This window comes from Acomys russatus, chromosome 21 (genome assembly GCF_903995435.1).
Source record: "Acomys russatus chromosome 21, mAcoRus1.1, whole genome shotgun sequence".
Taxonomy (NCBI): domain Eukaryota; kingdom Metazoa; phylum Chordata; class Mammalia; order Rodentia; family Muridae; genus Acomys; species Acomys russatus.
In genome coordinates this window covers 23,963,657-23,979,614 of record NC_067157.1, presented here as the reverse complement: position 1 = coordinate 23,979,614, position 15,958 = coordinate 23,963,657, and the positions used below count along the sequence as shown (strand labels likewise).

At 42.2% G+C, this 15,958-nt stretch overlaps 1 protein-coding gene across 1 annotated transcript in view; it reads right to left on the bottom strand.

Moving 5' to 3' along the window:
- The window catches only part of Rnf217 (ring finger protein 217), a 103,667-nt gene that overhangs the window by 27,516 nt on the left and 60,193 nt on the right, over positions 1–15,958 (bottom strand). The window contains exon 2 of the mRNA XM_051164625.1: positions 8,140–8,373. Within this exon, the coding sequence (XP_051020582.1) occupies positions 8,140–8,373 (234 nt within the window). The remainder of the gene's footprint in view (positions 1–8,139; positions 8,374–15,958) is intronic.

Here is a 15,958-nt window from a genome sequence, read left to right as displayed (position 1 = left end):
TGCTGCAGCTAGCTCACCCTGAACCTTGCTGACCTACTCAATAAACAGTCTGGAAATCCCTATAGCCCTGGCATATGCACCAAGATGCACAGTGGTTCAGACATCGCTCATATAAATCATCTAAAATTTGGCCTATGGTATGTCCTAAAGAATCTAATCAAGGTAATAAATTATCAGTTCCCCTTTCCTTCTTTCCCTCCTTTTTTTTTTTTTTTTTTTTTTTTTGTAGATGGGTAAATGTGAAGATGTCGAGATATTATAGAGGGGCAGTAAAAGAGTCTGATGTGAAGTTTCAAACACCTCCAAGAGACACTATTTTGATCCTTGTGTCTGCAGTGGCCAGACAGTCTCCTCATGCAGAGGTCCAGAGTCCTGCTCTCTGAGATTTTAGTGTCTATTGGGGTTTCTTCTAGCACTACATGAATCTTCACACTTCATGAGGCAAGGGTCCCTTAACAGAGTCTAGGTATGGTCAACTGAATTTTGCCTGATGGTCACCCAGCAGAGATGAAACCAGGCTAGATGAGAAAAGATAATGTCAGTAAAACTGGGGACCCAAAGGAGAGAAAAGACACAGAGAGCCCACACAGGATACAGTGTACAAGATGCCACCCTTATCCAAACATGTACCTTGCTAACCACCCACAAACACCAACTTCATGGCTAGTGTTACGTGATCGTAGTTTCATACACATTTGTTACACAAAATTTTCACCTCAATTATCTCAAAACTTAAAAGATTTTTTTTTTTCAAGCAGGAGCCATGTTTTTCTAGGGCAATGTATCAGAAGCTGCAAAGGGGGACCACTTCCAAAGAGCACTCTGCTCCCTCACCTGAGATTACCGCTTCATAACTCTCTGGAAATACTTTAAAGCCTCTCTCTAAACTCAGACAGCAAGGCCTAAGAGGTGAGTGAGTCGCCATCTTGCCTCAGGACCCACTTTCCCACTGATGTATAAAAGCAGGGAGGAAACGGAACATTCTGCGTTGAGTTGCCTAATCCCCAGGCCAGTGTGGCGCCTCACTGGGTTTGTATGAATGGAAGAGTAAATGAGAAAAGGCAGACGGTGAAAGAGGAGAAAGGCACAGCCCCAACCCTTCTCGTTCCTGAACATCTGACACTGTACACTAACACGGCTAACTTACCCTCCTCCTAGATGCCCAACACCGGAGATGATTTTCTGATCTTTTGTTCTAAAGACTCAAGAGACAATATGATGAAGAGAAACAAAGTCAGTTCTAAATACCACTAAGGTCTATTTCTGTTGGCTATAGGTCTGGACAATGACGACAACATTGATGGTTGGTGTTTAAGGGTACATATAAAACTAAGATATCAGGTGAATTTCAATATTTGGCCATTAGAAGTTGAGGGGAGGAAAATCTCTAAAAATATGGCTATCTTATGAAATCAAGAAGGGGAAAAAAGGCAACTTTGTCAAGGCACTCCATAAATAAACAAAGAGAGGCATGTATTCATAAAGTCTAGTAGGCTTGCATCATAGCTGAACATTAATAAACACTTCAAGTTTAACATATGCAGCCCGCCCTTTGTTTAACCAGCTTCTTTAAATCTGGCTGGACAAGTTCATTTTTATCTCTCTTGAGCAAGAACATCTGAGAAACTACAGTTGTTTTCTGTCGGTTGCTGACATGGATGATACATCAATCCCAAGAGAAATCAGGGTTTGTCAGGAGCTAAGCTGACCCTGTTGGCTGATCAGCAGTCTGCTTCTTATTTGTAAATAGTCAACTGGGAGAGAGAGAGGGAGAGGGAGGGGAAGGGGGAGGGGAAGAGGGAGGGGGAGAGAGAGAGAGAGAGAGAGAGAGAGAGAGAGAGAGAGAGAGAGAGAGAGAGAGAGAGAGAGAGAGAGAGAGCGCACTGTCACATCTGCGTTCATGGATAAGCCTGAAAAAATTTTTGCAAATAGAAAGATATTCTCCTGTCATTTAGCCAGAAGGAAGGTCAAGCGCCCTTTACAACACCCTGGCTCAACAGCCTTCTGAAAGCACTGAAGAAGTTATTTTCACCACACACATATGAAATAATGTATGTGTGCAGCTATAGGGCATGATTATCCAGAGGGCTTGTGATCAGCACAGAAGGGTGGGAAGGTGCTAAGGCTGTAAGACGGTTTCTCTAGGACATCTGAGAGGCTTCTCCTTGTACCTGAGGGTGAGTCAGAGCACCATTGTGCAACTCAAGGCAGGTGAGCTTAACCCTTGTGAGGAGTGAAGGGCTGTGGTTACCTTTACCTTCAGGAACCACAGAGGCGCCTTTGACATCTTCCCCGTGTTTCTATGCATGGCCTGCAACTCACACTGAGTCAGAATGAAGAGGTGGCTCACTCTTAGTCTACACTTGGAAGGAGGAGGGAGCTCAGAGTTGAAGGATCTCAGTCAAAGACAAGTAGCTACTTCTGATCCTGTGTGGTAACCTGTTCCTCTCCTTCTCTCCCTGCAACAGTAGAACAACTCTCACTCTTCTTCCCCCATCCCACCCCTCAGCATTTTTTTTCATGTCCCTGAGTTTAGTTATTGTGATGGCTGTTCTTGGCTGTCAACTTGACTACATCTGGGATTAATTAAAACCCAAGTGGCTGAGTACACCAGTGAGGACTTTTCTTATTTATATCATTTGACGTGGGAAGAAACACTTTTAATCTGGATCTTTTTCAAGGCAGGAAGATCCACCTTTGATCTGGATGACATCTTCGGGTGGCAACCTATATAAATGGCATGAAAGAAGGATGCTCTTTGTTTATGCCTGCATGCTCTCAATCTCGACCCATTGGGAGTAGAGCCTATTGCATCTGGATTTTGGCGCACAGTGAAGAACAGCTGAAACATCCACTCTCATGTGTTGAACAACTACGGATTCTCCCTTTCATTGGCAGACAGCTAACGTTGGTCTAGCTGGATCCCAACCTGTAAGCCACTCTAATAAATCCCCTTTCTTTTTTTCTTTATTCCTACCTTCCTTTCTGTCATCTCTCCCCATATATATATATATATATATATATATATATATATATATATATATATACACACATGTATATATATATGTATGTACACATATGTATATATGATAGATAGATGTACATGTATATACATGGTAGAAGATGACAGATAAATTCTGTCAGTTCTGTTCCTCTAAAGAACTGACTAATAAAGCTACAAGTCTCTCTTCCTCCAACCTCCTAATACTGATGACCTTTATAAACCACTTCTGACACATGGTTCTGATGTCCCAAAGGGTCTTTGTACTTTCCATCATCAACATAGTTCTAACTCAAGTCATTTTTCTAAGACCTAAACAGCGTACCCTGTTGCTCTTCCAAACAGTCAATATCATCGTCTTCCACCCCTACCATCCACTTCTTGGCCTATCATTGACTGCTTCTCTACTCTTTTCAACTCTTCTCCTTTAATACTCAGGGCTGTTGACTTTGTTACCTTTGCCTAACAATAATGACCACAGTGGTTTCTGCCATGTGTGGAACATGTACTATGTGTCAGTACAAGTGTGATTTCATTCAACTCTCACTCTCACTACACTCCGAGAGCACCAGTGCTATAACTACCCCCAGGTAGAAATGTATAAACTAAGCTCAAGGTACAGAGAAAGTGTGATGGGCTGATAATATAAAATCACGTTTTAGGGGGCTGGAGAGTTGGATCAGTGGTTAAGAGCACTGTCTGCTCTTCCAAATGTCCCTGGTTCAATTCCCAGCACCTACATGGCAGCTCACAACTGTCTGTAACTCCAAGATCTGACATCCTTATACCAATGCACATAAATTAAAATTAAATAAAAAAATTAAAAAAAAAATCACGTTTAAGGCTGTGTTCTGACCTACTTTGGTAAACTCGACCTTCTTTAGTGGAACCTTTCCAATTTCTCTTGTCTTTTCTTCTCCCGCACTCCCAGTGCTTTCAGCCTATATTAATTACAGGAATATATTTATTATTATTTACATGTTGGCCATTTATCAGTTCCCTTAGCAAGTAGGTTTCATAAGCACACTCCCAAGGTCATAGTTGTTTATCAGCAGCGAATGAAGTCAGCCTGGGCCTCCTGGAGACCAGGTGGAAGGAGAGGCCTTAACCAGGCAACTACACAAATGTACCATCAAACCACACATGATAATCGCTATGGAGATGAACTTCCACTGTGGGTGATGCACTCGTCTCTAGCTGTCATGTGAGTTCATTTAAGATATACTGATTTTTCTCGTTGTGAACTTGCTTGCAACTTGACAGGCATTAAGTATGACATCAAGGCATTAAAGGGACAATTCAGGCTACTAATTGTATTTTTTAATCAGAAATTGAAGCCAGTCCTATAGAAATGAAATTGTATAAAATTTTGACCTTAAGGCATGAGTTACAGGGAGAAGGTGATGTAGATGTTTTGAAGGAAAAAGTAAAGCTGATTTGACAAGGTTGTCTCAGTGTAAATTTCTCAACTCAGGAAATCACTTATTCAATCTGATATGAATTTGACAGTGTTTAGAATATAGCACACTTTATTCAAATTACTGCCAGATGCAAACTGTTAACTGGGGGCCTGGGAGGACAAATAAGCACCCAGGAGTCCTGATTACTGGCAAATGCTCTATCCTGTCTGCCCCACTGCCATCTGATAAGTACAAATATTTAACAAATGGTTTTTACAAAGAGCAGAAAGGAAAGGTCTGGGCACGCCATTAGACCTCAGCTCATGTGAGCAGCACCCACTCAGCTGGAAAATGACCATGATATCTTTAATAGAGTTCAGCCTGCGACCTAAGTGCTTCTGACTTGACAGCTAAAGCCATAGTTAGTGCTCAGAGTGACTGTCATTGTAAGAGCTAGACACTATAACCCGATGATTCAAAAACAGTACTACTACTGAAGTACACAAACACAGTAAAGGACTTGTTGACATAAAGCAAGCATGGAATTACAGGCAAGCCTTTGGTTTGTTAACGTATGGCAGAGTTTGAGTACTTTGTTATAGCAAATTGGAGGTGGATTTAGTAGTTGGATTCGTCACCTCAAGTGTCAAGACTCTGGTGTCAACTTAACAGTGCTACCCTGTATGCATGTATGCCATAGGGCTTGCTGGCATAACTGTGTTGATGCCCTCCTTACCTCAGAAATTATCGAGATAATTTTGAGCATGTAAATGGGTAGAGCTAACGGACAGCTTGGAGTTTAGTGATGAGAGATGCCTACCGAACAGTACAGGAAAAGCAGTAAGCAGTGTTGCTTTGGGCATTCCTGGAATCATGCCTCAAACTACAGACAGCACAGAAGGGGGATTATATGTATATCAACTGTCGGGGCTTTCTCCTCTAGGATAACCAGGGGCAACACACCCACACTCAGTGGTAGCCTTGCTCTTGGTGAAATCTGCATAGCAGCCCTGCTGTGAGTTATGCTGCAATTTGGATCTGCAATGTCCTAAAGGTCCATGATGCCTGTGAGGTTGGTTTGCTACCTACGTGCTAAGGTTGTGATGTGAAACCTTATGGGGTGGGACTTCGGAGATGAAGATAGGTCATTGTGGGTACATTCTGAAGACCCAGCCGTACTGAGACCCAGCCGTACTGAGACTCAGCCTTTCCCTTCACTTTTTGCTTCCTCTGTCACTCTACAGGTCCCTGCGACTCACCACAGGCTGCGAATAGCAAGGCAATGCAAATAGCAAGTCACTGACCAAAGCTAGGAGGCAACCTGCCCTCCATGTAAACTGCATATCTCAGGCATTTTGTCACAGTGACATAAAGCCCAAACCCTGAAGATCTGAACTGCTTTATTCTGAACATTTACTTTGTACTAAATTTCTACTCTCTTCAAAGCAACTTTTCTTCTCCTGATCCATTTGTCCCTGCTTCTTTGCTTAGCTACAAGCTAGCTGATAGACACTAGAAGAAGTCTATTGTAGGGATATATTATCCAAATACATTTGGTTCACTCAAAAACAACACATAGATAAATGTATGTGTATACACACACACACACACACACACACACACACACACATATATATATATAAGTTATGCTTACCCTAACATGCTTTTGATAAAATAAGACACATTTTATGCTTACAATAATTGTACCTTATAGTACTCGCTGTCCATTGAGTAATAACATTACGCTTTAAATTACTTAATTGTTTTCACTTTGATTCAATTATGCATTCATGTTTTAATTACCACAAATTCCATAGCTGGGCATTCTTGTCTTACACGCGTATCTAATTGTAAAAGTAACTTAGAAAAAAATGAAGTATTCTAAGTTAGTGAAAGACAAGTTCTAAAACTAATCATTTCTTGATAATATTAATAAAATAAAACTGAAGTGGTTCCTCAAAATAACCTAAGAATGCACAGCATCAAATAAAAATGTTCCATTAGGACCCAACATATGCAAAGCATGGCTTCAGTTACACATTCTTATAGTCACAAGTTGGCATGTTTTGCAGAAGATTGACAGGAGACTTTTTCCTGACAGTTATGCCTCAAAGGGACCAGAGTACATAACATCACATATAGAGGTACTTTACCTGAGTCGAGTAGCTTCAAAGGCCAATTAGTCACAAAGAGATTTGAACTAACTGAGCGGGCCTCTAGCTCTCCATTGGCACAGTGGAGAAGAGGAAATCGCTCACTAAACCACAGTCTCCTTGAGGCTACACAATGAATAATGGAGTGGCCGCTGCCTCCAAGACAGAGCACATGGGCAGGAACTGCCCAGAAACAGCCACTTGCTGCAATGGCCCCCACGGCAGTGGCCTCACTGTCCTGTAGTAGGTCAGGCTCTTACTGAGGTGTGACATGCTACAAGACGGTTGTTCCGGGTAGAACTGATGCGCTATGGTGTCCTGACAGCTCCCTAGGCTGCATCCCACAGCTGCGTATAGGATCCTTGTCTTTGGTCTTGCCCTTTTGTGGCAGCCGCTGAGCGCTGCTGGTCAGATTGCTCTCTGATACCTACAGAGGTAACTTCAAACCTGTGAATACACCCTACAAGACTCAGCCTGACCTGCTCTTACCCATCTTCCCAGCTGCCTCTCCCTTCCTTCCCTGCTGTCAACAACACACCCAGCCCCTGCCTCTGGGCCTAAGCACTGACTCACGCTTTCTCTGAAATGCTCCTCTTGTGTCAGCCAGAAAAATTCCTTCTCTGTGAATCCACTCCTAAGGTCCTAGTTAGTGTCTATCTGAGTCTCCTTACAAATGTGCATTACATATGTTCCTTTCTGCCACAGCTTACATCTTAAGCAGCGTCGCCCCCCACCCCTCATGTCTATATGGTAAATAAAAGCTTGTTCCTAGTGAGAGGTGTTGGAGCTTTAGGAGCCAAGGCCCAATGGCAAGCCTTTGGGTCACTGAAGGTCCCCTCCTCTGAAGGTCCCCCCAACCCCATTCCCCACTGTCCTTTGCTGTGCAACCACAAGATGAGTAGTTTTTCTCAGAAGATTCTCCTACACTGGTGCAAAACAACTAGGCTAAAGGACCCTGGACTAAACTGTCTCAAAGTGTCCAACAGATGACACAAACCTTTTCTCTCTATAAGTTGATGATTGTAGGTATTTTTTTTTACAGGAACAGAAAACTGGCCAACATACTGTTATGAGACTGTTTTGAAGCAGGGACTGTGTGTCACATCTGTTTGTCACCCAATTTAAGTAAATGCCAAGTGTATAGCAACATTCTGTATTTGACAAATAGTGGATGAATGATGTTTTATACAAGTTTTGCTCATGATAGATAGAGGTTGAGAACAAGGAAATTTAGACCACTGAAAAAGTCAAGCTCATTATTTAAAACAAACAAACAAACAAACAAACAAACAAAGCCCTAGTGTTTATTTAGCATTTGGTAATAGTGATGACTGTCACGCTAAAGCTTAGCCTTTCCATTGGGTCATTAAAAGAATTTCCAACATAATTAAAGAAAAAACTTAAGTGTACTCTCTTAGCATGGGTCTCCCAATACTGCAGGTCAGAATCACAGGCAACATCTGCTTACCTGAGGCTCTGGATAAGGGGTAAAGGAAGGGAACCCAGGTAATGCCTGCCACCAGTCGGCCTACTGACTTCTTCAATCCTGTGACCTTTGACCTACCACTCTGGCAAGCATGCTTACTTTGTATCTGCTTTCTGATCTGGAAGGAGTGGGGATGTGTCCTTTTTTCTTAAAGGTTGTGAAGTGTTTGCACTGAGGACAGGGCTTGGTGCTGGAGTCAATTCGGCCAAGTTCCAAGAAATATTTATACTTGATGGAGTCCTCGTGGGTTAAGTTGTAGACCACAGTTGTTTCCTCCAGGAATTCGAAACACTCTGTGATTGGGCATTTAATTTCAACTTGGCCAAGCTGTACCTGTGTGAAACAACAGACAGAAAAGGAAAAGACCACTGGTTATTAAGGTTCTTTGTTTTTGCACACAGCACTAATTATTTCATGCTTTTAAGAAAAGATTATCAGCTGTCTTTCCAGATAACATAATGAATATTAGTCATTTTGAACCATACATTGAGTACCAAAAACGTATATCTATAGGATGCCTAAGTGTCCTCTGACAATTATGTTTGTGAACTTATTTGATGATCCACAGGCTCATTAAAGAAGCAACCAACCATCCAACTGTTTTGGAAACTGCTGGATGTGAAAGCTGGCAGGCAGCGAGCCAGCTACAGGGCGTGCAGATGAGTCAGCATCCTGGGACCTGGCAACCAAGAGGCATTTCAGAGAGTTCAGCCTCACTGCAGTGTTTCAGCCCTATACTTTGGGCATATTTTTTTTTAAAGAGATTTTATAAGGTGCTTATGTTTAACAGCTAATAGTTTATAAAAATCATGACCCAAGATTAATATTTTCTCTGGCCCTTCCCTAACAAACACACAATATGCTCTGATGTCATCACAATCTTAGAAATAAGTAGGAAAAGAAACAGAACACACTGGTGTAAGAAAAATAGGAAAAGTCTGGTTTGCTGAGATGGTTCAACAGGTATAGGTGCTTGCCCGTCAACCTAATGATGTGAGCTCAGTCCCCACACAATAGAAAAAGAAGACCAACTTCCAAAAGTTGTCCTCTGACTCCACATGCATACTTGGGCACAAGCAAATCCCCTCCCTTACACACACACACACATACCCAAATGAACAAAATATAAAACAGTTAAAATACATTGGTATTATTATGACATTGTAAGTACAGTGATAAAATCTGATTGTAACTATGAGCAAATTCATCAACAAATGAGTATTATGGAAGATATAAAAAAAACCACCTGTTTTTGACACATTTTATACAACTTCAATGTGAAATTATATGGTAATTTATACCTTAACAGTACACTAGGATGCTGGCCAGACTCCTCCACATTATCATCAGGTTAGCTCGCGGCTTTTCCTGGCATCACCAAGCCCCCCCTCCCCCAGCTTCCTTCGCTAACCTTTAACTTCTCACCTACTTCCTCTCAAGCTTGTGTGAGATGGACAGCAAAGTCAAAAATGCATGGTAGCTAAGGTTTTTATTTTCAGTTGTTCTTTGCAGGCACGTTTTATCTCTTCTCCAGACCATGCCTTCCCTGCCTTCTCCACCTTACTCTTCCTGCATTCTTTTCTCATGTAGATGGGTGTGTTCTGTTTCTCAGAATGTAAGAGTAGCATTACAAGACTTGTAAGATCAGAAACTTGTAATTGTTCATCAAGTGAGTTTCCAGTGTCACCCTCCATCACATGGGGGGTGGAGTGTGGAGGACATTATGGTGCCCTGGCTTGGGTCTCCCTTCACTACTCTGGAAAACATCCCAGTTCCCTTTTATTCAAAGTTTACTTTCTTCACAGCTTAAAACTGGATTGTGTTAACATTTTCTGTTTTAATAGTCATGTTTAATGTGAGTGTCATATAGTTCCCATTCCAAATGCTAACAGTAACATTCTTGTTGTATCTTTCTCTCTTGGCTCAGATCTATGGTCTTCTGAATACATTAATGCTGTAAGGTATCAGGACTAAACCAGATTTTTAGACAGTTTCACTTTATAACCCAGGTTGGCCTCCAATTGCATTCTTCCCCTCTCAGCCTTGCCTTTACCCCTGGCTTTTCAACTATGTTTTATAGTAAATCATTTTAAGTTACACCTCAAGAAAGAAGCCATTATAAGCTCTCCAACAGAGATAAAAATACCCATGGAACAGTAAGAGATTGGGATCATGACATTTGTAACAAATACTTAAATGGCAAAATGTTGCTTATTTTAATATTTAGTAAACATTTGTGAAACCCTGTTCAGAACTAAGTACCCAGTTAAGCTAGGCCAGTGCTTATCAAGACCCAAAGTGGTGATGGTTTCGGCCTGACAGAGTGGTAGAGGATGTCATCAGAAGATGTGGGAAGCTTGGTCACTTCAGCCCTGGGAGGATCAGAGTAGCCTTCTTAGAATGAGCGAAGCTTCAGTTTGGGAGCCAAAGATCAATGGGACTTAGCCAATAAGGATGAAGCTGCTCCAAGCAGCCAAAAGAACCAACATGGTGAAAGGCCTGGAGGCAAACACAGAGCTCTCTGGGACAAGGGTCAGTTCTACTCACTCCTAGTACCTTGACTTATACAGCAAGCATTCATCTGAACTTAAGATCACATCCTTAAAAGAGAGTTGAAAGTAAGATTGGACCCCCTAAGTATGAGAACAGAAGAGCCTGTAAACATGAGCTTGGATCAGAGCACAAGGACAGGGCCTTACCCTGAGGACCCTGGACAGTTTCCCCTTTAAAAACAGTCAAGTACTCAATTCTTAGCATATGGAAGCAGCCTCTCCCACTATAGGGCTTAAGGGCCTGGGCTACCTGTTCCAAGCTTGGGACTTGGGTTGAAACACCCCCCCCCCCCCGCACTTTTGTATTTACTTAGTTTAACCATGCAAGCAGTAACGATGGAGGTGGCCATTTTTATGGCTATCTGGGGACAGTCGTACCTTGTGGAAATGCCATGCAGTTTGGAGAACAGAGCCATCCCAGGCATCCCAAGGACGAGGCTCTCTTGTTACTCGTTGAGCAGAGGGTGTTTATTACCTGACCACACTGGGATGCTGTCCAGCATCCAGCTGTAGGCACCTGCTCTTCTCCTTCAATGGTTCTTGGCTCTTTCTCCAAGCTGACTCCATTTCCATGGATACCTTATTTCCTATAGTTTTCATATGCTCTACTCTCTGTCAAAGCTCCTGAAACCCTTACCCCACACCACCGAGCCAGTGATGGCACATAGCATTTTACTGGTCATGGGGAGCATGTGTACCCAAGTGTGCACTAGGGTATCTCCATCTGGCCCCCTCTCTTCTGGCTTCCTTTGGTATGACCCAGACCTGACATCCAGTAGAAGTACGCAGAGGTCCTTGGGAAAGTCTTCTGAGATTTTTAAGTTTCCTGGCCTATTCTAGACTTGCACATCCAGAATTTGAATTATTTTAAGGAAGCCAGTAATTGGCAGTTGAGACAATGACTCAAGCCTTTCAATTACTCACACTTCCTCCCAAGAACAACCCCCCTTCTCGCGCACAGTGTGACTAGTGATCTAGGTGACTCTTGGCAGAGATGTGTATCAGTTTCAAACCAGTTTTCTCAAAACCTTATCTGACAAGTATCTTGAGTAAGTATCTTGTGTATTCATCTATTTATCCAGAAATATATATTCTATTAATTTAAGGATATACTTAGAAAAGCTCTTTAATACTGAGAAAGTACAAAGTGTCTTACAAGTAATAGTTGATAAGCATTAAGTTGAAGCTGCAGTAATTTTACTTCCTGGGTGGTACATGGCAAAACAGCATACCCTACAATTATTCACCAGATAGATTTCTGCAAACCTGGGCTTCATGGGGTATGCAACACGAAGGACTTCTAGAGAGATTATGATTACGGTCTTTGCCATAATGGAGAAGTGGCAGCTTTCCACTGAGCTCGAAGAGCCTGTGATAAAGAGAAAGTTTCCATAGGCGCAGGAACCAAAGACTGTGGTTCCTGGCTAGGAGGAACCTGATGTGCCTTTGTGCAGAACACAGGCCAATGAATGAAATTTACTAAGCCTGGGACAGAAATATTGGGATGAAGCTGGATTGTCAAGTGGGATCTGATCATATACATATATATGTGTGTGTGTGTGTTTATGTGTGTGTGTTTATGTGTGTGTGTATATATGTGTGTGTGTGTGTATTTTTGCTGATCATATTAAGAATTCTGGATTAAATTATAAATTCAAGCAGCAGAGACTGAAGAGGACACCCTCTAACCAGACAGGACCCTTAGTAGAGGGAGGTGAACACCAACCCACCCACAAAAACTTCAATCCAAAATGTACATTGGCTACAAGATGTGCAGGGATAAAGACAGAGCAGAGATTGAGGGAATGCCTAGCCATACTGTGCAAAAGAGCCAACTCCTGACACTATTAACAACACTCTGCTATGCTTGAAGATGGGAGCCTAGCATTGCTGTCCTCTGAGAGGCCCCACTCAACAACGGATAGGAACAAATGCTGACACTCACAGCCAAACATTGGGAGGAGCTCAAAGAGCCTTGTGGAAGAGTGGCGAGATGGGCAAAAGTACCCGGAGGCAACAGGAGCTCCACAAGAAGACCAAGGAGAGCCAACTAACCTGGGCCCACAGGGGCTTGTGGAACCAACCAAGGACCAAGCATGGACTAGACCTAGACCCCTACACATGTGTACCGGATAGGCAGCGTGGTCTTCATGTGGGTCCCCCTAGTAAGGGAAGCAGAGACTGTCTCTGACAAGTACTTGTCTGCATGCCTTCGATCACTCCCACCTGGCGGGGCTGCCATATTAGGCAGAGGAAGCACTCAGTCCTGATGCAACCTGAGGTGCTGGGATGGAGGGAGCAGTAGCCCCCCTTTCCTAAGGGGTATGGGAGGGGGTAGAGGGAGGGCAGGAACTACGACTGGGGTATAAAGTGAATAAATAAAGAAATTATTTTTTAAAATTTATAAATTCAATATGAGTCACATCCAAGTTTTAAAAGAAGGAGTAACATAACACACTAAAACAAAACAAACAAACAAACAAACAAAAACCACTGAAGATCTTCCTGGAGAATGGTCCATCCAGCAGCCAAAGTGCAGGCTAAGAAAACAGCAGCTTTCAGCTGAAACCTGGCTCCACCAGATGGCCAGGGAACAGGCTGCTGATGACTGAACTTGAGTAACTAAGGCCAGTATGCAGTGCATTTTGAAAGTGAGACCAATTGGGGTCTTTTTTTTTTAATTGTCAAAAATTATCTGTGTTTATGCTACACAGCATGATACTTTAAAAATAATTTGAATGCACTGTGGACTGGCTACATCTGGCTGCAATATTTATTATTTTGGAATGGGAACACTAAAATCCTTATCATTATTAACCACAGTAACCATTTTGGACAACAGTCCCCTTGAATTTTTTCCTCCTAATTGAAATTTTGTATCCTTTGACCAACCTTTACCCAATAGCCTCTATATCTTTCCCACCGCTGCTGTCAACCAGCTCTGGATAACTGCAGCTACTTCCTGCTTTCCAGGTTCTAAACTGACTAAGATCATCTAGCATTCATCTTTCTGTCTGCCCAGTTCACTCAGCATGTCATTCATCATTTGCAACGCTGTTGCAGATGACAGGATTTCCTCTTTTATTTTAAAATTAGTTTGGGGGGGGTTAGCGTGTGTGGCACATGTGGAGGTCAGGAGACATGTGCAGGAGACCGTTCTCGCCTCCCACCATGTGGCTCTGATGGTCAGGCTTACTGGCAAGCACCCTTCCCACTGAGCCATCTCGGCGGCCTGGCTGTGGAAATGGGCTTTCCCACCACTAGTATCCCAGTGCTCGCTTTCCCTCACGTGTTCCCCTACGTTTATCCCTTTTACAGTTGATTGCAATAGGAACAAAAATACTGGGTATATAAAATAGATGAATCAATGCAACCATCCTTCATGACCATAACATCCTTTGCAACTTGGGTTTGGTGGTAACACTTCATTTAGTATCTACCTTTTTAAATCTCCCTGCAGAATAATTACAAACATATGGAGAAAATGGTAGATAGGCATTATGAATCCTTAAGTATTCGTTCTCTCATTTAAACAACTGTCAACTTATGACTAATCCTATTTCTTTGGGGACTTGACTCATTTAGTTCTTGCATCTTATTCTGAAGCCCAATACCATGTCATGCCATTTATAAATATTTTCATATGGCTCCAAGAACTAAGAAGTTCCTTTGGTACTGTAACTATGATGCGAAACATCTCCCCAAATGTCTACTGATATCAAATCATTTTCAAACGTCAGCTAACTTCTAGTTGCAAGTACATTAAAGTTCTGAATATACATAAACTGACTTTGCATTTCTGTTGTGTTCAAAGCTGGTGCCACTACTTACCATCATGGAAAAATATGTTCTCTGTTTCTTCTGAACAAGTTCATTCTTGTAAGAAAAAATTACTTAACTATAAAACAATCTCCAAGGTGTCAGCAGGAGACATAATTATCCACTTAACACCTGAGCTAGCTGGCTAATTTGCCACATGAGAGAACTCAAAAGTAATTTAGTGGCTAAGATGAGAGGGACCTCTGAGGTGATGGATTAATTAATTAAATTCTCCAAAGGAAAGGACAGAAAAAGGTACAATCTGGGGCCCCAGATTCAATTTGTCAAGTGTTTAGTCTGATTTGGACCTTGGTCTTAAGTGTCAGATATGAGACTTCACAGGGTGTTTACAGCCCTTTGCTCAATTAAAACTGAAGGACTTCATATTGCCTCTGACCTGACAAATGGAGAAGAGCGTCGAGACTCCTGCAGCATCTACTACACCCGCTGAGTGCTGGGTATCACAAGAAATTGTTTCCCAGCTCACTGCTTCCCAGCATCAGCAACCATGGGGCACTCTAGGGGCACATGTTTTTGTTTTTGTGTATGTTGGCATATGTGTTCATGTGAGTGGATGAGCATGCACGTGTGTGCACATAGGTGTGGAGGACAAAGAGTAAGGACTAGTGTTTTCACTGACTGCTCCCTTTATTTCCTAAGCAGGCTTGCTCTCATTTTGCTATTCCACTTGCTGACTTGTCTCTCCCTCCTGAATGCTAGGAATAGAAGAAGCTGCCACCCCTCCTGGCTTTTTCTGTGAGTACCGGGGATTCACACTTCCATCCTCAGACTTGCACAACAAGTACTTTATCTAGTGAGGCAGCCGTCTGCACATGATTGTTTTTAGTTCACTCAGCAGCTTCCACTGTGATGACACCTTAGAGATTTTGGATGATATATATGGAAATCATCAAGCCAAAAGTTCTCCCAGGTACAAGCAGGATCACTGTAAAGAAAACTGTACCTAGGAATCTGAAGCAAAAACACCAAACACACACATAAAATAATAAAATGGGGTAACCAAATTAAAAAAAAAAGGCATATCACCAAATGGAAAAACTTCAGCCCTAGGTGCCTTGTAGCTAAATTCACTAATCATTCAAGGACAAAATAACATTAATATTACACAGTAACTTTGGAAGAAAAGGGAATCACTATAGTGTTTGGTTTCTGAGGTTAGCATAACCCTGATAGCGAAACCTGCAAAATAAGCCGCAAGAAAAACAGTGCTGAACAATCTCTTCCATAGGCATTGATGCAAAAACCCTGGCAAAGGATTAGCAGACTAAAGTGACCACTACACAAGACTACCACGATGAAGTTGGCTATATTTCAAAAAACTGCAAGCAAGATTATGAGTTGAAGCAATTTTAACATTAATAATACAAAGGAGCCTTTCTGGCTCTCTGAGCAGCACCATGGTGTTTGTCCAAAACAAGCACCCATGAAAGATGGCAAAGGGGAGACAGGAAGAAAGTGGTTTGCCCATTTTCTAAGGAAGATCTGTCAGATACGAAAGCCATGGATAGTTCAATACTGGAAACAGT